Here is a 26,326-nt window from a genome sequence, read left to right on the forward strand (position 1 = left end):
AACTTTCTGGAAAATGATGTAATTCATGTGTAGCCTCATATATAAGGATGGCCTGTGTAGCAATATGGGGACACACGCTGGGAGGAGCTATCCCCAGTGTCTCCTGGCACCGCAATAAAGAATACCTGCTTGACAACTTGAAACTGTTGGCGAGTTTGTTCCTGGAGTTTCCTCCGAATCACTATAGAGTGCTTCATCATCCACAGAGTTCTCTTGAACAGGCGATCTGTAACAGATCCCCACAATAAAGTCCCCCATAGCTGTTCTCCCTTTAACCCTGACCAACAAACTCTATTGACTGCTCACCTGTCCCCAGACAGAGTTCCATACTCTCCAGCCTATCCCAAACATAAAGAGCAACTCCCCCTCCCCTTCTGTCATGCCTGTCTTTTCTAAAAAGCCTGTAACCTTCCATGCAAACACTCCTGTCATAGGAGCCATCCCACCATGTTTCTGTGATGCTTATTATATCATAACCCTGTAGACACGCACACATCTCTACTTCCTCTTGTTTGTTCCCTGTGCTACAGGTGCTTGTATAGAGGCATCTGAGCCGAGCTCCAAATGAAGCTGGCTCATTGGCTGGAGGAGCTGGAATATCTCTACATTGCTCCGAGCATTTATTACAGGTGCTGGCAAATGACTGGGGGTGTTGGGATGGAATGATGCCCCCGTCCAACACATCTAGCTTAAAGCTTCCTTGACCAGTCTGGCAAGCCTCCTACCAAAACCGCTCTTCCCCTTAGACAAGCTCCACCAGCCTACAGTAGACCTGGCCTCCCAGATTGAGTCCCATGTTCTAAATACCCAAACCCCTGACTATGGCACCACCCTTTTAACCATTTATTAACCTGCCAAATCCACCTAGCCTTTTTAAGGTACTCTCCTTTATCCTGGAGAATTTACAAAAAGACTATCTGAGCTCCAGAGCCCCTAACCACCTCTCCCAGGGCTCTGTATTCTTTATTAATGTTCTCTGGGCTACTGCTGTCTATATCACTAGCACCCACATGGACGACTAGAAGTGGGCAATAGTCAGTGGGACTTACTAGACCAGGCAGCCTCTCTGCAGCATCACAGTATCACAGTATGCTAGAGATTGGAAGGGACCTCAAAAGATCATCTAGTCCAATCCCCCTGCCGGAGCAGGAACGCCTAGATAAGGTTACACAGGAATGTGTCCAGGCGAGTTTTGAATGTCTCCAGGGAAGGAGACTCCACAACCTCCCTGGGCAGCCTGTTCCAGTGTTCTGTCACCCTCACTGAGAAGAAGTTTCTTCACAATTTTAAGTGGAACCTCTTGTGTTCCAGTTTGTACCCATTACCCCTTGCCCTATCATTGTTTGACACTGAGTAGAGCCTGGCTCCATCCTCGTGACACTCCCCCTTTATATATTTATATACACTAATAAGGTCACCCCTCAGTCTCCTCTTCTCTAAACTGTAGAGACCCAGCTCCCTCAGTCTTTCCTCATAAGGGAGATGCTCCACTCCCTTAATCATCTTCGTTGCCCTGCGCTGGACTCTCTCCAGCAGCTCCCTGTCCTTCTTGAACTGAGGGGCCCAGAACTGGACACAATATTCCAGATGCGGTCTCGCTAGGGCAGAGTAGAGGGGAAGGAGGACCTCTCTCGATCTACTAACCACCCCCCTTCTAATACACCCCAGGATGCCATTGGCCTTCTTGGCCACAAGGGCACAGTGTTGGCTCATGGTCATCCTGTCGTCCACTAGGACCCCCAGGTCCCTCTCCCCTACACTGCTCTCTAACAGGTCGTTCCCCAACCTATACTGGAACCTGGGGTTGTTCCTGCCCAGATGCAGGACTCTACACTTTCCCTTGTTATATTTCATCAAGTTATTCCCTGCCCAACTCTCCAGCCTGTCCAGGTCTCGCTGGATGGCAGCACAGCCTTCTGGCGTGTCAGCCACTCCTCCCAGCTCAGTGTCATCAGCAAACTTTCTGATAGTACACTCAATTCCCTCATCTAAATCGTTGATGAATATATTAAATAATACTGGTCCCAGTACTGACCCTTGAGGCACTGTCCTGGGTTCAGCAGCAGCAGTCATTTTTCTCCTTCTTGGTAGCTGGTGCAGTGCAGTGTTTTGACTTTCAGCTCGGGAACAGAGCTGATAGCGATGTTTTGGTTTGGCCAAGGACTTTGTGAGCCTCATGCTCTGCCAGGGGGGAGGGGAAGACAGGAGGAAGCAGAGACAGGACACCTGACCCAAACTGACCAAAGAGGTATTCCATACCACAGCACGTCATGCCCAGGATGTAACTGGGAGTTAGCCGGAAGGGCTGGGAGACTGCAGGGTTGGAGGAGGTATCGGTCGGAGCTTGGTCGGGCTTGGGGAGCGAGTTATCGGTCAGCTGGTGCTGAGGTGTTGTATTCTCTTCCCTTGTTATTTCCTTTAACATTATTATCATTGGTGGTAGCAGTAGTGATTTGTGTTATACCTTAGTTACTAAACTGTTCTTATCTCAACCCATGGGAGTTGCATTCTTTTTGATTCTCCTCTCTGTCCCTCTGGGAGCAGGGGGAGGGAAAGAAAGGGGGGGAAGTGAGCGAACGAATTACCTGACTGGTTTTAAACCATGACAGGCACTCCACTAGTTACAGGCCTCCAACTAGACTCCGCCCCATAGACTACCACTCTCTGGCTTCTCTCCTTCAGCCACTTCACAGTCCACCTCACTACCTGATCATCCAGACCACATGTCGTGGTTTAAACCCAGTCAGGTAACTTGTTCACTCACTCCCAGTGAGTGGTGCCGAGCTGACAACAATCAAGGTCCGTGTCCGTCTCCCCCCCCCCCCCCTGCACAGGGGCTCTCCCCTTCCCCGCTCCCGGAGGAACGGGGAGGAGGATCGAGAGAGTGCAACTCCTACGGGTTGAGACAAGAACAGTCCAGCAACAAATCACCACCGCTACTATCAGCTAAAACAATGATAAGGGAAAATAACAAGGGAAGAGAATACGATACCACCGGCCAAGAAAACGAGTTCCACCCGGAAGCTCCTGTCCTTCCGGGTAACTCCCAGTTACCCCCCACCCCGGGCATGACGTGCTGTGGTATGGAATACCTCCCCGGCTAGCTCGGGTCAGGCGCCCCGTCTCTGCCTCCTCACAGCTTCCCCTCCTCCCTGGCAGAGCATGAGCCTCACAGAGTCCTTGGTCAGGGTAAACATCACTTAGCAACAACCGAAAACATCGGCTTCACCAACGCTGCTCTCAAACTAGAAGTCAAAACACAGCACTGCACCAGTTAACACAAAGGAAAAAACATGACTGCTACTGCTGAACCCAGGACACCACACTTCCTCAATTTAGCTATGAGGATGCTGTGGGAGACTGTGTCAAATGCTTTGCTGAAGCCAAGGTAGACCACATCCACCGCTCTGCCATCATCCATCCACCCACCGTGTTATTTCCTCATAATAGGCTAAGAGATTGGTCAAGCATGATTTCCCCTTGGTGAAGCCATGTTGACTGCCCCTCATAACCCTCTTATCCTTGATATGCCTTAAAATGGCACCAAGGATAAGGTGTTCCATCACTTTCCCAGGGATGGAGGTGAGGCTGACCGGACTATAGTTACCTGGGTCCTCCTTCTTGCCCTTTTTGAAGACTGGAGTGACATTTGCCTTCCTCCAGTCCTCAGGCACCTCTCTCGTTTCCCAAGACTTGGTAAAGATGATGGAGAGTGGTCTAGCAATGACTTCCACCAGTTCCCTCAGCACCCGCGGGTGCATCCCATCTGGACCCATGGATTTATGGATGTCCAGATTGCTCAACTGGTCTCTAACCCATTCCTCATCGACTCAGGCAAACCACTCCGTTGACCTGACTTCATCTAAGGTCTCAGGGGTACAGGGCTCTTCAGGACTGCCTGCAGCAGAGTAGACAGAGACAAAGAAGGCATTCAGTAACTCTGCCATCTCTGTATCTTCTGTCACCAGGGCACCCATCCCGTTCATCAGTGGGCCTACATTGCCTCTGGTGTTGTAAGCGGCGAGGAGAAGCAGACAGGCCAACCCAATATGGGTGATAAGCAACTTCTACTTTATTTGTGACACAGTTCACACATATATAGGAGTGGTATTCAGCCACTCCTTCGTGGCATAACAGTATTGGTTAGCCCCCACAGCTTCCTCCACATTCTCCTCCCAGGTCCTGTCTCTGGCTACCTGTGGGGGCCACCCCCTGCCTTGCTTGCACAGTCCTCCAGAACTCTATGGTTCTGCTCTTAAGAGTCATTCTGCAACAATTCCCCCCTTTTTCTTTGTGCAAGCAAGGCATTATGGGTTATTCTGTTCACCTGTTTTATCACACAACTATAAACAAGTCTAATAGCTACAATGATTAATCTAACAATGATACATAAGTGCAATACTTTAAACAACAGTGTTTGACTCAACCTGTAATGCCCCGTGAAGACAACCATCTAGTTATTCTTAGGATATTGCTCATTTACTATTGCTGGGTAAGCTGAGCCAGGGTTCTCAGCTGTGAGTGCATCGAATTAACATAATCAGAGAGACTCATACAACACATTCCATCAAACTCTTCACATCCATGTCCCTGTTCCAACAACAAAAGGTTCTGCAGTGTTGCATGTCTTACAGGGTCAACATTAAAACAAATCAGAAATTGCCTTCGATGTAGAATTGTCTGCTTAGCAACTCAGCAACCCAGTCTGCTTAGTTGAGCCAAGGCCCTGGCTGAAGCACTTACAGTGATTTGGCATATTATGATTGGATACATGTTTTGAAGACCCGTAGTGACTAACATATAATTGGTTAAACACAGGTGTGAGAACTCAACCTTGAAAGCTTGCCAACAGTCCACAGGCCTCATTAACTTGGTGAATTCCAGCCTCTTATCTTGCTTGCTTAAGCTTCTTCAGGCCTCTCAGGGCCTTGCTGTATCTTTCAGGACTATTCAAAGTTTATGTACCAATTATGCATTCTCCTGTGAGAACACTGTCTCCACATCTCCCCCCTTTTGTTTTATCCAGTAACAAATCGCTACTACAGCGAGGCACACACACATTTACATTAGCAGAGTAACTATTACAGGGTGCAGCAGCATGTTGAAGATGCTGATGGCAGTGAAGAACTAGCCAAAGAAATTTCTTACCAGTGGAATTCTCCCCCCTCTTAATTTGTTCCATCACCTGCTTTATAACACTACCATTGTATTAAAATTTTTCTAGCTTTTGCCTTAGCATTTTCTAGCAGCTACTGCAAATTTCCATACTCTAACATCTCTTTTACAAGTGACAAATCTATACAATACAAGGTGCAGTTTCTTATTAGCAACTAGCTAGTAAATACAGGTGGTTTTATACACAAAATCACAACCTCTAATATAGCTACTTTACAAGCACACATATTCAGGATGTTACTTTTCAGTTGCCCCCAAGTGATGTTTTGCAGTTATTTGTTCTTTCTCTTCCTCTATCTCATTCTGCTTGGGGTAATCACGGTCAGCTCCTGTAGCTGAGGCATCAGGTTTATCCATTCGTCTGTCCAGCTCATGGCAAGGCTTGACAAACTTTGCAGGCAGTCACCATGGACCTGTAGGCAGGAGGACACAAATATACCCCCTCCCCCAGGTTATCAGTTCTTCAGAAGTAGACAGGTTAAAGTTAAATGTAACATCATTACTGTCTCTCTCCCCCCTCTTTTTTTTTTTTTTTTTTTGTCCCTGCAAAAGCTATCATTATTCCCACTACAGTTCCACGTACAGAATGTGGCACAAGGACCCTGTGGAGACTAACAGCAAACCAGCTCCGAGAAGCATCATTGCAGTGTGAGGTGGCAGGCTCAACCTTAGCGGGCACCCCGCAGAGGCTCTGCCTCACCCACATCGCATGAGGCTTGGGCTTTTATACTGACCAAAATGCACTCATACCAACACAGGTGGCCAGCCTGTGCTGGAAGAAGTGGCCAGCAGTATCTACAGAGGTCTCCAAGGGTTGATAGAAACCTGGACATACTTATTTTTACCAACTTCTAGTACATGAGTATCACAGAGAAACTGTATGGGCTCCCCCTGTCAATTGCAGGAAAAAAATCATAACATATACAGCTTGAGTATAAGAGGATTTTAACGCATACGTGGTCACTGCTTGTCAGGCCTCCTTAACTATTTTGAGATCAAGAGCTTCCCACTCTTTAGCCCCCTGCTGTGTAGTAAACACAGGATATGCAAAGATGCCCATTGCAGAAAATTCCCCAGTAATGTTCACCTCTTTGGTTACCCATTGTTACAACTGAGCGTCTCCAGGGCCAGTAAGTCTGAGCAGACCCACCCGGGAGACGAAGAGTCAGGGTCTGGAAGCAGAGGATATAAATCTGGCTCGGATTCAGGGGATTCGGGGGCTGATCCTGCGCCGAACTCGGGGTCTCCGTTGCTCGCAGCTGTGTCTTTCTTATCAGGTGTATCTCGTTCGGTATGTAGCCATCTGCAGACCTGGCTCCTCCGTGACCGAGTTAAAAATTTTTTCACTCTAAGGCATAGTGGGTTGGAGAAGCTCGCGGTTCCTTTAAATCTCCCGCTCGCGCATGATCCCTATTTTCTACTGCGTGCTTCACAGTGGCGCCGCAATCGATCCGGCGCCGAGGCACCGCCTTTTTTCTTTCGGCTTTCTCGACATTTATCATGTGTATACCTTCTAATATACTTTCTCTGTCCTTTTTAAAGTCCCTACTTTCGGAACTGGGGTGGTGGGGGAGCAGGGGGTTACACCTCCTCCGCGGCACCTTCTGATGGAGGGGGAGAAAAGGAAGGGGGGCTGCGGGGTGGGGGGGTGCGGGTGGGAACCCTGTGCTCCCGCGAGTTGGGGGGGGGGAACGAGTTGTAATCTTCCCCCGGTTTCAACCGACCGGGGACGTCTGTTCCTTTTTTCTCCGTTGCTACCGCGGCAGTTTTCTTTTCTGCCTTGTGTCTTTTTATACAGTTCATTACTTCCCTCCGTGGTTTACCGAGTTTCTTTGCCTTTTTATAATCATTAAGCACTGAGTCAAATAACTCATCACCAAACTTTCGCCACTCACTCTCCTCAAATATTGTATTAGGATCTGCAAAAAATATCTCTTAGTCTTCCCTAGCCACTAGACCTGCTAGCTGCTTTAGAGTCTCAGGCTCAATTCCCCGCTTTTATAAAAAGCACTGTAAAAAGTTCAGGGCTCAGTTCCCCGCTTTTATAAGAAGCACTGTAATAAGTCCAGGGCTACCTCTCGGTCCATTTTCATGGCCAGCCTTTTCCGGATCATCTTCTTCTGGGTCGTCCTGTAACCTCGGTCTCCGGATCGGCCTCCCGACGCAGCAGTGTCTGGTTCGCCCCAGCGGCGGATTCTTTCGGTTAGTCCAAGCACCCGGGTCCGTCACGCCACCGCAGCAGCATTGCCCGCGCTTCCCGGCCGCTGCCGCCGGCGCCGCTCACTCGCCGTATCCCGGGTCCCCGTCGACCGGGGCCCTGTATCCCGGGTCCCCGCTAGTCGGGGCCCTGTATTCCGGGTCCCCGTCAGTCGGGGCCCTGTATTCCGGGTCCCCGTCGACCGGGGCCCTGTATCCCGGGTCCCCGTTAAACCGGGGCCCTGTATCCGGGGCCCCGCTAGTCGGGGCCCTGTATCCCGGGACCCCGCATCCCGGGACCCCGCTAGTCGGGGCCCTGTATCCCGGGTCCCCGCCGGCCGGGGCCCTGTATCCCGGGTCCCCGCTAGTCGGGGCGCTGTATTCCGGGTCCCCGCTAGTCGGAGCCCTGTAATCCGGGTCCCCAGCGACCAGGGCCTTGTAGTCCGTGTCCCTGTTCGGGCGCCATTTGTAAGCGGCGAGGAGAAGCAGACAAGCCAACCCAATATGAGTGATAAGCAACTTCTACTTTATTTGTGACGCAGTTCACACATATATAGGAGTGGTATTCAGCCACTCCTTCATGGCACAACAGTATTGGTTAGCCCCCCACAGCTTCCTCCACATTCTCCTCCCAGGTCCGGTCTCCGGCTACCTGTGGGGGCCACCCCCTGCCTTGCTTGCACAGTCCTCCAGAACTCTATGGTTCTGCTCTTAAGAGTCATTCTGCAACATGGTGTTAGTTTTGTCTGCCATGTATTTGAAAAAGCTCTTTTTGCTGTCCTTGACCCTTCTTGCCAGGTTTAATTCTAAGGATGCCTTAGTCCTCCTAGCTGCCTTCCTACATCCTCTAGCAGCAGCCTTATATTCCTCCCAAGTGGCCAGCCCCTCCTTCCATGACCTGTAAACTCTCCTCTTCCACTTGAGCATACCCAGCAATTCCCTATTTATCCATGCAGGTCTCCTGGCCCTCTTTCTTGACTTCCTCCGTGTCGGGATGCTCTGATATTGAGCTCGGAAAACACAGTCCTTGAATGCCATCCAACTATCTTGGGCCCCTTTACCTTCAAACAGCCTTGCCCATGGGATTTCCCCTAGCAATTGCTTGAAAAGGCCGAAGTTTGCCCTGCTAAAGTCCAGGGTTGCAATTCTACTTGCTATTCTACTGGTCCTACCAGTATCCTGAGCTGCATCAGAAGGAGTGTGACCAGCAGGTCGAAGGAGGTGATCCTGCCCCTCTACTCTGCTATCGTATCCTCACTTGGAGTATTGTGTCCAGTTCTGGTGTCCTCAACATAAAAAGGACATGGAACTGTTGGAACAAGTGCAGAGGAGGAACATGAGGATGATCAGGGGACTGGAGTACCTCCCATATGAAGACAGGCTGAGAAAGTTGGGGCTGTTCAGCCTGGAGAAGAGAAGGCTGCGTGGAGACCTCATAGCAGCCTTCCAGTATCTGAAGGGGGCCTATAAGGATGCTGGGTAGGGACTCTTCATTAGGGCCTGTAGTGATAGGACAAGGGGTAAGGGGTTAATACTTAAACAAGGGAAGTTTATATTGGATATTAAGGAAGAAGTTCTTTACGGTAAGGGTGGTGAGGTACTGGTATGGGTTGCCCAAGGAATTTTGAATTACTAGAGCAGGCAGCCTCTCTGCAGCATCCCTGATCTGAGCCCCTAGTAGGCAACACACCTCCCTTGAGACTAGGTCAGGCTGACAGATGGGTGCCTCTGTGCCTTTCAAAAGAGAGTCCCCTACTACTATGACCCGCCACTTTTTCCTGGCAGCACCAGTGGAGAACTTATTTACCAGTGCATTAGCCGGTTGTTTGTGGTGCAAGAGTGTTTCCTCATTAGCCCCCTGCAGAACAGCAAAGTGGTTCTGGGTGGGGACAACAGATTTAGGAGGAAGCCACTTGCTTTTAATTGTCCTCTTCCTCCTTTTTTTGTTGTGGATTTTTTTTTTTTTGTTGTTTGTTTTTTTTTAATTAGTATTTCCCAGCTTCCTGGGTTAACAGCCTCCTTCTTTCCTCCATGAGCTACAATGGATGCTTGAGCCCTCTGCAGTTTGGGCCTGGAGCAAGCAGTCCTGATTCCTCTCAGCTTCCCTGACATCTTTTAGCCTATTGTCAGCATCCCACAGCTCAGCCACCTGCTGCAGGAGGACCTCCACCATGGAGCGCTGAGTGCAGCCCTGCCCACTGTGCACCCTTGCCTCAAGAGACCAGTGCAGGCACTCTCTACACTCGGATCTCCACACTGCAGCTTCCCCTCTCATTGCCTCTGTCTGGGTGACTACGCTGATCACCACCGTGGCAGCCAGAGCAGAGCTCCCAGACCAGGCCCTGGTCAAAAGGCAAGTGCTCACCATCCCACTCAAACTGCCCCAACAAACTATCCCACCACAGTCTTGCCCTTTGGGCAGGTTTTTAACCATTCAGAGCTGGTGCCGCCCTTCCTGGCACTGCCCCCTGTGAGTCAGGTGCTGGCATCATCTGAGCTCCTGGCTCCTGTGCATGTCCTGTTGAGGGCTTGAGTCTCCTGTGGTGGCTCTTGCCGCTCTGAGTTGAGGCTCCTGGATGCTGAGCTTCCCCCCACTCAAGTGTTGAAGGCATCCTCTCTCAATCTACTCACCTGAGCAATTGACCTATGTAGATTTGCTGCATACTCCCACATCACAGCTGCGAGCTGCCATCTGGTTGTTCTACCCCTCTGCCAGGGCAGCCCGCCGCACTCCTTTAGCCACCTCCCTCTGCATCTGGACCTTATGGTGTGTTCCAAGAATACTTTAATTGTTCTTAAACCAGGTGTCATGGTTTAAGTCCAGCCAGTAACTCCGAACCATGCAACTGCTCCCTCAGTCCCCCCACTTTCCCCCACCCCACCCCCCACTCCCAGAGGGATGGGGAAGAGAATTGAAAGAATTAAATCCCCTGGGTTGAGATAACAGTCCAGTAACTAAGGTACCATACAACACTACTACTACCACCACCACTAATAATAATGATAAGGGAAATAACAAGGGAAGAGAATACAATTGCTCACCACCCACCAACCGATACCCAGCCCGACCCTAGCAGTAATCTGAGCCTTCTGGGCTGATGCCAACCTTATGAAGTTCAGCCAAGCCAAGTTCAAGGTCCTACACCTGGGACACAGCAATCCCAGGCAGAGCTACAGGTTGGGCAAAGAAGAGATTCAGAGCAGCCCTGCAGAGAAGGACTTGTGTCCTGGGCTGCATTAAAAGGAGTGTGACCAGCAGGTCGAAGGAGGTGATCATGCCCCTCTGCTCTCGTGAGACCTCACTTGGAGTATTGTGTGCAGTTCTGGTGTCCTCAGCATAAAAAGGGAATGGAACTGTTGGAACAAGTCCAGAGGAGTTCCATGAGTAAGATCAGGGGGCTGGAGTACCTCCCATATGAAGACAGGCTGAGAAAGTTGGGGCTCTTCATCCTGGAGAAAAGAAGGCTGTGTGGTAACCTCATAGCAGCCTTCCAGTATCTGAAGGGGGCCTACAAGAATGCTGGGTAGGGACTGTTCATTAGGGCCTGTAGTGATAGGACAAGGGATAAGGGGTTAATACTTAAACAGGGGAAGTTTAGATTGGATATAACGATATTACTTTGAGGATGGTGAGGCACTGGAATGGGCTGGCCAGGGAAGTTGTGAATGTTCCATCCCTGGCAGCGTTCAAGGCCCGGTTGGACAGAGCCTTGGGTGAGATGGTTTAGTGTGAGGTGTCCCTGCCCATGGCAGGGGGGTTGGAACTAGATGATCTTAAGGTCCTTTACAACCCTAACCATTCAATTATTCTGTGATTCTAAGCTTTTTTGGGTGATTACCAGAGACCTAGATGCTGCTGTTGGGTTTTCAGATCTGTTCAGGGAAACTGGCCAGAAATTCTGATTTTTTTTTCTTTGGAGCAGAAAACAAAGGAATAGAAGCTAAAAGTTCACAAACAATTCTTCTGCTGTTGAATTTCCTATTTTATTTATCTAAACACTTGCCTTTATAGTTAACCACCCAAAAATCAGATAAAGCTTTGTCTTGAGAAGATAGGTAACTGAGGATGGCTTTATCATCTGGGGACATGTTCATAGGCAGTGTTGGGGTTTTTTTCAGTGAAAGCAGCACAGATGCACTCTGCCCATGCTCTGAAACAGGTCCAGCTTGGAAATAATTGTCAAGATACACGTAGGATTATTATTGGGTTTTTGTGGCCTTTCGTAAAATGGTACGACTCAATCCACCAGGTTTTGCATCAAGGCTGGAGCTCTGTGGCATTCCTCTCATGACCTCTGCCTCGTGCTTTCTGTTCATTGGTTTTCCATTTAGGAAAACAATAGGAATAAACAAGTCTATGTAGAATAATCCAATTAGGAGTGAGCACAGAGTGTATTTGTGAATATATACGCATCCTGAATCTGAGCTCTAAGGGCAGTGACTGCCTAGTAGCCAAGGTTACCTTAGGAGACGTGCCCCAGCTGAGCTTGAGCTGGGTGAGTGTCATGGTTTAAGCCCAACTGGTAACTTGGAACCATGCAGCCACTAGCTCACTCCCCTCCTTCTTCCCCCACACTCCTGGAGGGATGGGGATGTGGAGGAGATTTGAAAGAATATAAATCCCATGATATGACTGATATAAGAACAGTCCAATAACTAAAGCATAATACTAAACCACTACTAGTACCACCAATAATACTGATAAGAGAAATAACAAGGGGAGAGAATATAAAACTAAAAGGGGAAAGGAAAAGAAACAATAAACACAAGTGATGCCCAATACAATTGCTCATCACCTGCTGACCAATACCCAGCCTGACCCGAGCAGCAATCTGGGCCTTCCGGGTAACTTCCCCCAGTTTATATACCGGGCATGATGTGCTGTGGTATGGAATACCCCTTTGGCTAGTTTGGGTAAGGTATCCTGTCTTTGCTTCCTCCTGGCTTTTCATGCCCATCCTCACTGGCAGAGCAAAAGAGACTGAAAAGTCCTTGGTCAGAGTAAGCATTACTTAGCAACAACTAAAGCATCAGTGTGTTGTCAGCTTGTTCTCGGACTGAAGTCTAAAACACAGCACTGCACTAGCTACTAAGGAGAAAAATATCTTACAGCTGAACCCAAGGCAGTGAGAAATACAAGATGGCAAAAATACCTCTGAAAATGGATTTACCTACATTTCCATGTGGATAGATTGTCTCATCTTTAAATGCAAGTCATTTGCAAGTCAGGGAGAGGTGGGAAACTTTTTTTTTCTGTTGGGCTGGTCACAAGCAAACAGTCAAATTGTGTCCAGGGTGCTGCTCTGAGTCCTGATCTGGACCGGCTTCTCCCACAAGCCTGTTCAAGGCTATACTCCCACCCAGATTTCAGGAAGCTAAAGGGCAGTGATGGGGTTTGCCTCCACCCCATTCCCTTGAGGATCACCATCAGCTTCAGCAGCACATGGGGCTGCTCACCTTAGCCCTGTGTGCTGAACATAACCCTAGCAGGGCAAGTGGTTCAAAATGCAGGTGGGAAGAAAACACAAAAGGCAAAACAGTGTTTGCTCCTCTGGTTTGGGAAGGTGTGTGTGTGCCCCCAACAAGAATCATGCCATTGGCTGTGGGACCGGAGCCCTTAACGACCATCATCAGCAGTTTGAGCTCCTCTTGGGCTTCCCAGGATCTGGGAGGGGATTGACCCCCCATAGACCACCTGAAGCCACTCCTGCTTCTCCAAGAAACCCAGACCACGGCACATCTCCTCCCAGGGCCCAGGGACTTCACGTTTAAAGTAGTTGAAAGCAGTTGAACTTGTGCAACAGGCTGAGCCGCAGCACAGTGATGTGACCCCCAGCACCAGCAAGGGATGCAGTCCCTCACCAGCAGCAGCTCCCACTGGTGCCACAAGTTTGTGCACGTGCAGTCGTACAGCTGACTACACACAGGCTGTCACTTCCCCTGACAGTGTCAGCCTGCACAAGTCAGCCAGGTCTCAAACCTGTCTTTCTACAGGCTTTTTTGGCTACTTATCCTGAAAAGGGGAGCATCAGGGATTCTTTTTCTTTCAAAGGAGAGAACCTGTGTACAATTAAAACTTGGTTTTGGTAATCCTCATTCCAGGAAAGATGAGCTTTTAATAAAAGGCTTTTGACAGCTGAAGGGTATTTAATTTTTTTAATGCCAAATGAAAAATCAATACATTTTTCTAGGTTATACATATTCAGAACAGGCTTGATATTTCCACTTTAATAGAAAATGGGTGTCTGCGCGTCTCGCCTGTCAGAGCTGCAGCACTGCATTTTCCAAACCACTGATAAATATTTCAAACCTGATTTGATTGTGGTTCATGTCAGCTAATGTTTCTCAGCTCTTGAGCCTGCCAGAGAGTGGAGAGGCAGCACACGGTCTTTCCCTCCCATCCCTACATTTCTGCCACCTCTGAAATGCTCCTTATCCCTCTGAATAATAGATGTGGGTTTATTAAGGAAAAACCATCTGAGAGGAGAGTTGAGAGGTCTTGGGTTGTTCAAGCTGTCCTGGATCCAGTTGAGGTTTGCAGACTTCTCTGACCCTCAGACTTTCTGGGCTTTGAAAGGGGCAGCAATGCAGCAGCATGGTCTGGTGTGACAGTGTGTGGGGATTCAGGCACATTTTCAGTGTGTAACCAAGTCCGAGATTCCCTGATATCTACAGATGTCATATACCCATGACTTTCTAGACTTTTATCCCCCTCTGTCCTTACCCAGTGAAGTGTTTAATTTTAAATTAAAATGAAATACCACTGTCTAAAATTATTTATTCATGAAGGAAGAAAAGACTCTTCCTAGGTTGTTGCATGGGGCAGATTGGGTATGATGGCAGAGCAAGCTCCTTGGACTCAGGTACCCCCCCAGTTACACTTGCTCACTCTTGGTATTGACCTGAATCCTGGCAGCTGGAAAATTCCTTTAAGAAAATTTATTCATAAGGCATCATGGCATCATGAATGGCAGTCGGGCACAGGGACCCATGTGCAGTTTGTGTTGTTTGTATTTCAACGGGACACAATCTCCTCCCTCATGCAAATCCCATAGCAACAGCTCTTGCACCTGCCCTGGCGAGCTCCCTGCAGTGGATGGAGTCTATTTATTCTTTGTGAGCTCATAAGCACTGTGAAGCTGGAGTTTCTGGAAACGAAAGACACCAGTTTGGAGCCTGCAATAGCATCTCTGGTCTTCTGAAGCCCCTTACAAAGGTTCCCAGGTTGGGAAGCAACCCCATCTCCTATCACAAGCCATCTCCTGTGGCAGAGATCCACATATCACAGGGATATTGTCCAGGAAGCTAGGGACCAGGTTAGGAAACCTAAGGCCCAGTTAGAATTAAACTTAGCTAGGGATGTTAAGGATAACAGGAAGAGATTCTACAGGTACGTAGCAAATAAAAAACAGACTAGGGACAACTTAGGCCCCCTCAGAAAGCTCTCGGGAGAACAGGCTACACAGGATTTGGAGAAGGCTGAGGTTCTGAATGACTTCTTTGCCTCGGTCTTCACTGGCAAAGACTCTGACAAAACCACCCAAGTCTTGGAAGGCAGATGCAGGGACTGTGAGAATGAAGACCTTGGGCCCACTGTAGAAGAGGATCTGGTTCGAGACCATCTTAAAAATCTGAACGTTCACAAGTGCATGGGACCTGATGAAATCCATCCATGTGTCCTGAAGGAGCTGGTGAATGAGGTTGCTAAGCCACTGACCATCATATCTGAAAAATCATGGCAGATAGGTGAAGTTCCTGATGACTGGAAAAAGGGAAATATAACCCCCATTTTCAAGAAGGGGAAAATGGATGACCCGGGGAATTACAGACCAGTCAGTCTCACCTCTGTGCCTGGCAAAATCTTGGAGCAGATTCTCCTGGAAGGCATGCTAAGACACATGAAAATCAACAAGGTGCTTGGTGACAGCCAGCATGGCTTCACTAAGGGGAAATCCTGCCTGACCAATTTGGTGGCCTTCTATGATGGGCCTACGGAACTGATGGACAGGGGTAGAGCAGTTGATGTCATCTACCTGGACTTGTGTAAAGCGTTCGACACTGTCCCACATGACATCCTTGTCTTTAAATTGGAGAGACATCAATTTGATGGATGGACCACTCGGTGGAGAAAGAATTGTATGGATGGCCGCACGCAAAGAGTTGTCGTCAATGTCTCAATGTCCAGCTGGAGACCAGTAATGAGTGGTGTCCCTCAGGGATTGGTGTTGGGACCGGTCTTGTTTAACATCTTCATCGCTGACATGGACAGTGGGATTGAGTGTGCCCTCAGCAAGTTTGCCGAAGACACCAAGCTGTGTGGTTCGGTTGATATGCTGGAGGGAAGGGATGCCATCCAGAGGGACCTTGACGCACTTGTGATGTGGGCTGATGCCAACCTCATGAAGTTTAACCATGCCAAGTGCAAGGTCCTACACCTGGGTCAGAGCAATCCCAGGAACAGGTACAGGCTGGGCAAAGAAGAGATTCAGAGCAGCCCTGCAGAGAAGGACTTGGGGGTGTTGATTGATGAGAAAATGAACATGAGCCAGCAGTGTGTGCTTGCAGCCCAGAAAGGCAACCGTATCCTGGGCTGCATCAAAAGGAACGTGACCAGCAGGTCGAAGGAGGTGATCCTGCCCCTCTACTCTGCTCTTGTGAGACCTCACCTGGAGTATTGTGTGCAGTTCTGGTGCCCTCAACATAAAAAGGACATGGAATTGTTGGAACAAGTCCAGAGAAGGGCCACGAGGATGATCAGGGGACTGGAGCACCTCCCATCTGAAGATAGGCTGAGAAAGTTGGGGCTGTTCATCCTGGAGAAGAGAAGGCTGCGTGGAGACCTCATAGCAGCCTTCCAGTATCTGAAAGGGGCCTATAGGGATGCTGGGGAGGGACTCTTCATTAGGGACTGTAGTGACAGGAGAAGGGGTAATGGGTTAAAACTGAAACAGGGGAAGTTTAGATTGGATATAAGGAGGAAATTCTTTCCTGTAAGGGTGGTGAGGCACTGGATTAGGTTGCCCAGGGAGGTTGTGAATGCTCCATCCCTGGCAGTGTTCAAGGCCAGGTTGGACAAAGCCTTGGGTGAGATGGTTTAGTGTGAGGTGTCCCTGCCCATGGCAGTGGGGTTGGAAGTAGATGATCTTAAGGTCCTTTCCAACCCTAACTGTTCTATGATTCGATGATCTCCAGTTTCAGCATCCCAGCCACACTCTGAAATTCCTGGTTGGAGTCCTTGACTGGCAGAGACTCCCATTATACTTCTGAAATGCTGGAGGGACTTCTCATCCTTTGTATATTAACCCCACCTGGGACACTTGTTAGGATGTACAGTTTTGACCTGAGTACTTTTAACTACAAAGTGGCTGGTGATTTTTTCCATCTTTTTAAGGAAGTCAAGCCATTAGGTGAATGTGTCCTAATCGTGTGTACAGACTCAAGAAGGTATGGTCAAGTGATAACAAAGGGGTCATGGTGGTTATGAAATAAATTGCCTTCATCTTGCTGACCACAGCCTCATCGAGCCTTTGGAAGCTGGCCATGAGGTGGTCTCCACACCCAGCTGCAGTTCTGTCCTTTGGGGCTCTTTGGACATTAAGTAGTAGGCAGTGGTTAGCTCTGATCTAATGCAGAATGGGAGCAACTTGACACTGGGACTTGCAGACAATTAAAAGGGAAGCTCAAAATCTCCTTGTTGCATGTGCAGTGGATTGAGGAGAGAAGCAGACCTTTCCCTACCAGTTGTGATGCTGGCCTTATCCTCTCGGAAAGATGCTCTCAGGAAATACTGGAGGATGATGGTTGGCTGCCATTCACATGTTTGCTACGCAGACCTGCTAGCATGTTTGGAGCTGCCACTTCAGAGCTGTCATCAGGAAGTAAATCCTCTGGGAACAGGAGCTCTGCTGCATTTCATTTTCACTGTTGGAGAACCTCATTGTTAGAAGCCGGGTCAGATCACACTCTTGAGCCCTGTGTCCAGTCTGTTGGAGGCTGGTTTTCTGAAGTTCAAAGCCCTCTGCAGCAGTGCATGTGGCCAGCTGAGGAGTGGTATGGCTGAGGACACTCCAAATCATCCCTGGGGTCATCTTAAACACTGGTGGCTGCAAGGCAAGTTAGGCTGAGTGCAGTGAGCAGAGCTGCATCCAGCCTTCCAAGCAAGTCTGATGGAAGAGGATCATGAGGCAGACAGGGTTAAGGCTTCCCTAAGTCACAGTGCCAGGCAGCTTCATCCCCAGGGCCCATAGGTGCATGGAGCTCCCAGGGTGTGCTGCAGAAAGGAGCAGGAGGATGGTCCTCATCAAAGGCCCTGGGAGCACGGAGGCACATAGGGACAGTACCAGGGCCTTTCCCAGCAGATTCAGAGACTCCCTGGCAGATGTATCTTGTGCTCTGCTCCCTTTAACAAAAACACTTGTCAGAAACAGTCAGCTCAGAGCAGAGAGGGGAGAAGGATGCAGATGCTTTTGCAGCCCAGCAAAGAGGTGTTGGAGCCTGGGAGGCAGATCTTGTCCTCAGCAGGAAGCTGTGCCCTGGTTCAGGGCAAGGTGGCCACTTGGTGCAGGCGGCTGTGGAGGGACAGGCTGTGCCTGCAAGCACAAGGGTCTCAGGGCAGGAGCATTTGCTGTTTGTAACCTTTTTTTTTAATCATTTTCTACCATTATTGGTATTCTGAGCTTGCATTTTTCCCATTACTGTCAGCCTGGGCTTTCATCCATTTTAAAGAGCTATTTTTACCCTTGTTAATGATGATGATGATGGTATAAAGACAGATGGTGCAACTGCTCATGAATGTCTATTTTATTCCCCTCGAACCATACAGTGCCCTTGAAGACGTGTATTATTTCCACATGCTCAGGTTAGAGCCCAGACAGCGTCTGAGCAGCCACCGGCTCGCCCTTCCTTTTCCTCCTGTGCCAATGCTGACACCTCTGGGTCGCAGCCGGGAGTGCCTCCGCGCTGGGCACCCTTTGTTGTTCAAGGGGGCTCCGACATGGGGGCCGTGGGGGGGCCGTACCCAGCCTGCTTCCAAGCCCAGCCAAGGTGGTTGGGTTGGTCTGGGTTGCTTGGGGGGGGGGGGGGCAGTTTATTGGTTTTTTTTTTCCCTAGAGTGGAATAAAAACATACTGGAATTTTAATTTCTGAAACATGAATCCAGCTGCTGCTTTCACAGCCCTTCTCTGCAGCAAACCTGAGCACTGGTCTCAAAAGGCAGACACTCATCTCACCCCTGCAGTAGTAATTTGTGTCTTCCCACTTGTGAAGTGCCTTTGCCTAGCAATGCCACCCATTGCACTTCTCACCCTGGTGTCCCGCTTTCCCAGGTGAAGACTATGGAGATCCCTGCAGCTCTCAAGAATTTCCAGCTTTTAGAAGAGTGAGAGAGGGGTAGAGTATAAATCACAGTGCTTCTACTTAATGTCAGTGCTGATCTCTGGGTGCTTTTACAAGTTCCTCCCTGATTTAGGTTGTCACATTCTCAATGGGTACTGCTGAGCATATTCAGTCTCCTAATATATATATTTTAATCCTGATTTCTAGCCCTGTCTTTGTTAGAGGGAGGTTGAGGTGGTGCTTTAACTGATTAGGTAGTTCAGATAAAACCCCAGGATAGCCTAGGATTTACCATGACCAGATAATGCAAGTTAAAATTTTGAACTGTCCTGCCTAAAAGAGGGTATAATAGCTTAAAAGTACCCTTCTTCCCAGTGCTAGTGTAGCCCCCATCAATTATGTGGTAGCTGTCAAGCTGCTCACACTGTTCATAAATACCCAAGATATTAGATGATAATGTAGTGTTGGACCCTGGTGTACAAGGTCTGGCAGCTGCAGCCACCTCGCTCCCAGTCTCCCATGTGATGAGGAGCTGCCCATGCTATGTTGACAAACTCTGTGCCATGGCCTTGGCACACCAGTGCCCTGGTTAACGGTGGGGCAGTGGCACTTCGTGGTTTGTTCTGAACCTTCAGCGCTTCACTGAGTGTTTTTTCCCCTTCACACTTTTGCATCTGTATGATGCTGCCTGTGTGCTCAAACTCTTCCCCTGACCGTAATGAAAACAAGACTCCCAGCAGCTTCCCCCCCGTGCCTTGTGTCAGGGCCATGTCTGCAGGAGACAGTGCTGCTCCTTGCTTTGCCTGAGCAGAAATGAGCGGTGGTGTTTCTGTGTTGAACTTGGGGGTCTTGGTGACCAGGGTCAGTACCACACTGTGCCATTTGGTCTAGAGAGCTTGAGATGGGGGAAGTCTGAGGCTGAAGGTGCTGGAAGCTCCAGTCAGTCCTTGACAATTCTCTAATCCATGGCATGGTTGGTAGAACCTTCTTATACCAAGCAATGTTTTAATGTACATTATACTGCAAGGGACAGCAGTAGCTGTAAGCGGCAGAAGTGGGTCTTCATCTCTCACTTTTTTCCATAGTTTCTTTCTTGACCAGCTAGCAGGGTGTTGGGAAAGTGCTGGTTGATGTTGGTATCTACCACCTAACACTTGTGCTTCAGCATTGGCTGTTGTTCAATGGCAGTTATTTGCTCTGTTGTTTTGACTTCCATTTTTATGTTGCATTTTCTGCTTCTCTTGTTTCAGAAGAATCCGCTGAAGATGTGCAAGGGCCCAATGAAACATCTGTCGATGCTGAAGAGCCTGCCAAGGACCAAGAGAGTGGAAGGGACAAGTACCAGAGTAAATGGACAGGTGGGTTTTGGTCACTCTTTAAATCCAGGAAACAAAGGTGGGAAGAGCAGCTGTCTGCAAAACTTTCCTTAAATGACCACACCATGCAGCACTGTCAGCATGACACAAGTGTTGTCCTCTGTGAAGTCTCTTGGTGTAGCTTTGTGACACACTCACACAGTTTGAGCAAGGCGAGTCATGTGTCCCCCTCCCAGCCTCGGGCTTGCACTGGGGCAGTGGGTCAGAGATTCCCTGTGCTTGGTGGTGCCAGACCTGACCCAGGCAGTGGGGATCAGCAGCTGGGAGGGAGCAGGGAGAAGGGGATAGCCCTTTCTGGCAGAGGCCAGCACTTAGGTTGGATTAAACATATGCTGAAACTCTACCCTATGTTGTCAAGACTTGAGAGACTCTTAGCCTGCTTTTTCATCATGGTCCTGGCTCTGTTAGCAAGATTTTGACACAGAAAGGCAGCACAGAGAGGTAGACCCCATGCCTGTGTTCTGTTAACTGCTCACATGTTGCTGGAGCCATGACATCTTGAAACAGAAATTGCAGATGTGCAACAAAACTTACGTTGTTGCAGTGGAATCTAAAAAGTTTCTCTCTGCAAAATTCTTAGCTGGGTTAATTACAAAGCTATTAGGTTACCCTGTCTTTCCCAGAGGATGTTTGCTATCTTGCAGAGGTGACTGGGAGGAATCTTTTAAATATTCCTTGCCTTTGAGCAGAAAGCAGCTGCAAGATTGTCCTCTGGAGAGGTCCATTCCCCTCCTCAGATGGCACTTGCTGACCCCTTCAGTATTGGGTGCTGGAGCTGGTCCTCATTTTCATTGCCACAGGATGGAGCAGTTCTGACTCCCTGTTTCCGCACAGTAGCCCAGGCAGTTTGCAGACTTCTGGTTGCTTGGTCCAATGTCTCTCACAGTCGATGCAGGGACCCTTCTTCCAGGTAGCCATCTCCTTCCATGTTTGTAGTTGCCTCTTGGTGAGCTGCAGCCAAAGAGATATTTTGTCTTGCACAGTCTTCAAAAGGATGAAATGTGGTCTTTCACAGTATCACACAGTATCACAGTATGTTAGAGATTGGAAGGGACCTCGAAAGATCATCGAGTCCAATCCCCCTGCCGGAGCAGGAACACCTAGATAATGTTACACAGGAATGCGTCCAGGCGGGTTTTGAATGTCTCCAGGGAAGGAGACTCCACAACCTCCCTGGGCAGCCTGTTCCAGTGTTCCGTCACCCTCACTGAGAAGAAGTTTCTTCTCAAGTTTAAGTGGAACCTCTTGTGTTCCAGTTTGTACCCATTACCCCTTGTCCTATCATTGTTTGCCACTGAGTAGAGCCTGGCTCCGTCCTCGTGACACTCCCCCTTTATATATTTATAGACACTGATAAGGTCACCCCTCAGTCTCCTCTTCTCCAAACTATAGAGACCCAGCTTCCTCAGTCTTTCCTCATAAGGGAGATGTTCCACTCCCTTAATCATCTTAGTTGCCCTGCGCTGGACTCTCTCCAGCAGCTCCCTGTCCTTCTTGAACTGAGGGGCCCAGAACTGGACACAATACTCCAGATGCGGTCTCACCAGGGCAGAGTAGAGGGGAAGGAGGACCTCTCTCGACCTACTAACCACCGCCCTTCTAATACACCCCAGGATGCCATTGGCCTTCTTAGCCACAAGGGCACAGTGTTGGCTCATGGTCATCCTGTTGTCCACTAGGACCCCCAGGTCCCTCTCCCCTACACTGCTCTCTAACAGGTCGTTCCCCAACCTATACTGGAACCTGGGGTTGTTCCTGCCCAGATGCAGGACTCTACACTTTCCCTTGTTATATTTCATCAAGTTACTCCCTGCCCAACTCTCCAGCCTATCCAGGTCTCGCTGGATGGCAGCACAGCCTTCTGGCGTATCAGCCACTCCTCCCAGCTTAGTGTCATCAGCAAACTTGCTGATAGTACACTCAATTCCCTCATCTAAATCATTGATGAATATATTAAATAATACCAGTCCCAGTACTGACCCTTGAGGCACTCCACTAGTTACAGGCCTCCAACTAGACTCAGCCCCATAGACTACAACTCTCTGGCTTCTCTCCTTCAGCCAGTTCGCAGTCCACCTCACTACCTGATCATCCAGTCCACACTTCCTCATTTTAGCCGTGAGGATGCTGTGGGAGACTGTGTCAAATGCTTTGCTGAGGTCAAGGCAGACCACATCCACCGCTCTGCCATCATCCATCCACCGTGTTATTTCCTCATAAAAGGCTAAGAGATTGGTCAAGCATGATTTCCCCTTGGTGAAGCCATGTTGACTGCCCCTCATAACCTTCTTATCCTTGATATGCCTTAAGATGGTACCAAGGATAAGGTGTTCCATCACTTTCCCAGGGATGGAGGTGAGGCTGACCGGTCTATAGTTACCCGGGTCCTCCTTCTTGCCCTTTTTGAAGACTGGAGTGACATTTGCTTTCCTCCAGTCCTCAGGCACCTCTCCCGTTTCCCAAGACTTGGTAAAGATGATGGAGAGTGGTCTAGCAATGACTTCTGCCAGTTCCCTCAGCACCCGCGGGTGCATCCCATCTGGACCCATGGATTTATGGATGTCCAGATTGCTCAACTGTTCTCTAACCCATTCCTCATCGACTAAGGCAAACTGCTCCGTCGACCTGACTTCATCTAAGGTCTCAGGGGTACAGGGCTCTTCAGGACTGCCTGCAGCAGAGTAGACAGAGACAAAGAAGGCATTCAGTAACTCTGCCATCTCTTTATCTTCTGTCACCAGGGCACCCATCTCATTCATCAGTGGGCCTACATTGCCTCTGGTGTTAGTTTTGTCTGCCATGTATTTAAAAAAGCTCTTTTTGCTGTCCTTGACCCTTCTTGCTGTCCTTGACCCTTCTTGCCAGGTTTAATTCTAAGGATGCCTTAGTCCTCTTAGCTGCCTTCCTACATCCTCTAGCAGCAGCCTTATATTCCTCCCAAGTGGCCAGCCCCTCCTTCCATGACCTGTAAACTCTCCTCTTCCACTTGAGCATACCCAGCAATTCCCTATTTAGCCACGCAGGTCTCTTGGCCCTCTTCCTTGACTTCCTACGTGTCGGGATGCTCCAATCTTGAGCACGGAAAAAGCAGTCCTTGAATGTCAACCAACTATCTTGGGCCCCTTTACCTTCAAGCAGCCCTGCCCATGGGATTTCCCCTAGCAATTGCTTGAAAAGGCCGAAGTTTGCCCTGCTAAAGTCCAGGGTTGCAATTCTACTTGGTATTCTACTAGTCCTGCCACACAAGATCCTGAACTCCACCATCTCGTGGTCGCTGCAACCAAGGCAGCCCTCAACCCTTACTGCTTCGACCAGATCCTCCTTGTTAGTGAGGATGAGATCCAGCAGCGCTCCTCTCCTGGTCGGCTCATCCACCATTTGCAGGAGGAAGTTATCATCCATACACTGGAGGAGCCTCCTGGACTGCGGCTGGGTTGCCGAGTGGTCCTTCCAGCAAACATCAGGGAAGTTAAAATCCCCCACGACGACCACGGCCTGTGACTGTGAGGCCGCTCTCAGCTGCCTGTAGAAGGCCTTGTCAACTTCCTCACCCTGATCCGGTGGTCTGTAACAGACACCTACAACAGTATCCCCCCTGCCAGCCTGCCCCTTAATTCTCACCCACAGACTCTCAACTCGCTCATATTCTGTCCCTGGACAGAACTCGGTGCACTGTAGTTCCTCCCGCACATAAAGAGCAACCCCACCACCCCGCCTGGCTGGCCTGTCTTTCCTGAAAAGGACATAGCCTTCCATGACTATATTCCAGTCATGTGAGCTGTCCCACCACGTCTCTGTAATTGCCACCAGATCATAGTCTCCTGACTTAACACAGGTTTCCAACTCCTCCTGCTTATTTCCCATGCTGCGCGCATTGGTGTACAGGCATTTCAGGGAGCGAGCTGAGCACACCGATTTCACCCTAGGATTGTAGGAGGCCTCCCAGTCTTCATTAATTCTGGAGCGCTGCCCCACTGGGGCAAGCCCAGCTACAAGCCCATCCCCCTTCGAATCTAGTTTCAAGCTCTCCAAATGAGCCCTGCTAATTCGTGCCCCAGCATCCTTTTCCCTCTGTGAGACAAACCTTTCTCACTTGTCATTGTCCAGACTGGTGCCCTATAAAACCAGCCGTTATCAAAGAATCCAAAGCCCTGCCTGTAGCACCAGTCTCGAAGCCAATTGTTCATGAACTGAATCTTCCCATTCCTTCCCACATCAGTGGAAGATGGAAGGAGAGAGGAGAAGATCACTTGAGCCCCAGACTCTTTCACCATCCGCCCCAAGGCCCTGTAGTCTTTCTTCATCCCCCTCAGACTGCGGGAAGCAGCTTCCTTCCCACCTGTCTGGAAGACCAGCAGCGGGTAGTAGTCTGTCGGGTGCACCAGGTTGGGGAGCGCCCTGGTGATATCCCTGATCCGGGCTCCAGGCAGACTACACACTTCCCTATGATGAGGGTCAACTCTGCATATCGGGCCCTCTGTTCCTCTCAGAAGGGAATCCCCTACTACAATGACCCTTCTTTCTTTCTTAACAGAGGCAGTCTTGAGGTGCAAAGTCGACCGCCTTTTCCTATGTGGCCTTGTGGGCTGGCCTTGCCCCACATTCTCACCTACCTCTCCTTCAAGATCCAGGGCCTCGAACCTATTACGGAGGGACACCTGGGAAAGCAGGGCAGGAAGGGAGGAGGGTTTCCCACGACGTCAAACTGGAACTCGCTTCCAACCCTCTTCATCTTTTTGGTCCCCTACCTCTGCGCAACAGCTACAGGGCAGGGGCTGCCTCGGGCCATCCCCCTCTGTGTGAGAAGGCAGGGGGTCCTTCCCCTTTTGGGGGGTATCTCCCTGGAACCGTTCCGACTGGCCCGCCAGGGAGTTACTCCACCAGTCAATCTCCCTTTCACACTCCCTGATGGTCCTCAGCATCTCAACCTCCTCCTTAAGTCTTGCCACCAGGCTAAGCAGATCTTCTACCCACTCACACCTCACACAGGTGGAATGCTGTCCTCCCTCCCCTGGCAGCAGCAGGCTCTGGCACTCCCTGCACCCAGAGACCTGAACAGCCACGGTCTGGGACGGGGTCTCTGTCTGAGTTGCTGTAGTCACCTTACTGCAAGCTCTCTTTCTGGAGGCAACCATATTGGTGCGCAGTCTGGGACACCAGCAACACGACCTGCTTGTTCCTCCCTGTGCCCGGTGGGCAGCGACCCTCTCAAAGGCTTTTTCAAGGCAAGCAGCAGGGGAGTGGTCGCCGTCACCGTGGGAACGCCCCCCACCACGTCAGCCTCTCTCTCGCAAGGGCTGCTGGGGCTTCGGGGATCGGGAGATGTCGGGAATCGCGATGTCTCTGCGCTATCCCCTCTGATTTTCCTAATCTCCGTTGACCCTCGCGTCGCTGAAGCGTGCCGGCTGTGGCTCTAGCTAGGCTAGCTCCGATCAGGTGACTGAATTTCACCTCAATACAGTTTTAATCTCAACCGATCTCACTCTCAGTCAATTGGAAGATGAGTCCAAACTGGTGAAGAAAGCAAGCTCTGCTTTACTGCTTGGTGAAGCTCCTGTTCTCAGTCTAGAATGCAATTGCTGAGATTGCTATATGTCGCTCCCCGTAAATGCTAAGTAAGGGTATGTTGGTGCGGGAATCACGGACAACGCAGAGACAATCAATGTGATCAAGCGATTGCCAAATTTATTACAAAGCCTTAACTCCTTATATACTATTTCTTACATGCAGTTACAGTGATTTGGCATATTATGATTGGATACATGTCTTGAAGACCCTTAGTGACTAACATATAATTGGTTAAGCACAGGTGTGAGAACTTGACCTCGAAAGCTTGCCAACAGTCCACAGTTCTCATTAACTCAATGAATTCCAGCTTCTTCTTATCTTGCTTGCTTAAGCTTCCTTGGGCCTCTCATGGCCTTGCTGTATCTTTCAGGATTATTCAGAGTTTATGTACCAATTATGCATTCTCCTGTGAGAACACTGTCTCCACAAGGGTAAGTAGGGCCGTTTGACCAATCCTGAAGCACTTCCAAAAGCTGATCTATGTGAGGGGATTATTTTTATACAGGCCCTTTAGAAAAAACAGGCCCAGCAGATGGGGAGGGGGAGTTGCTAATTATGTTAGGGATCACAGGAGGTGATCCTGCCCCTCTACTCTGCTATTGTGAGACCTCACTTGGAGTATTGTGTCCAGTTCTGGTATCCTCAACATAAAAAGGACATGGAACTGTTGGAACAAG

The 26,326-nt window shown here is 49.5% G+C and overlaps 1 protein-coding gene across 1 annotated transcript in view; it reads left to right on the plus strand.

The window, feature by feature from the left end:
• LOC133283323 (zinc finger homeobox protein 3-like) overlaps positions 1 to 26,326 on the plus strand; it is a 155,759-nt gene that overhangs the window by 89,742 nt on the left and 39,691 nt on the right. Inside the window, 1 exon segment of the mRNA XM_061480007.1 lies at positions 19,956 to 20,051. Coding sequence (XP_061335991.1) covers positions 19,956 to 20,051 — 96 coding nt within the window.

Source organism: Pezoporus flaviventris, unplaced genomic scaffold (assembly GCF_033815535.1).
Source record: "Pezoporus flaviventris isolate CSIRO_AGI_PZ_B2104156 unplaced genomic scaffold, CSIRO_AGI_Pfla_v1 ptg000164l, whole genome shotgun sequence".
NCBI classification, from domain to species: domain Eukaryota; kingdom Metazoa; phylum Chordata; class Aves; order Psittaciformes; family Psittacidae; genus Pezoporus; species Pezoporus flaviventris.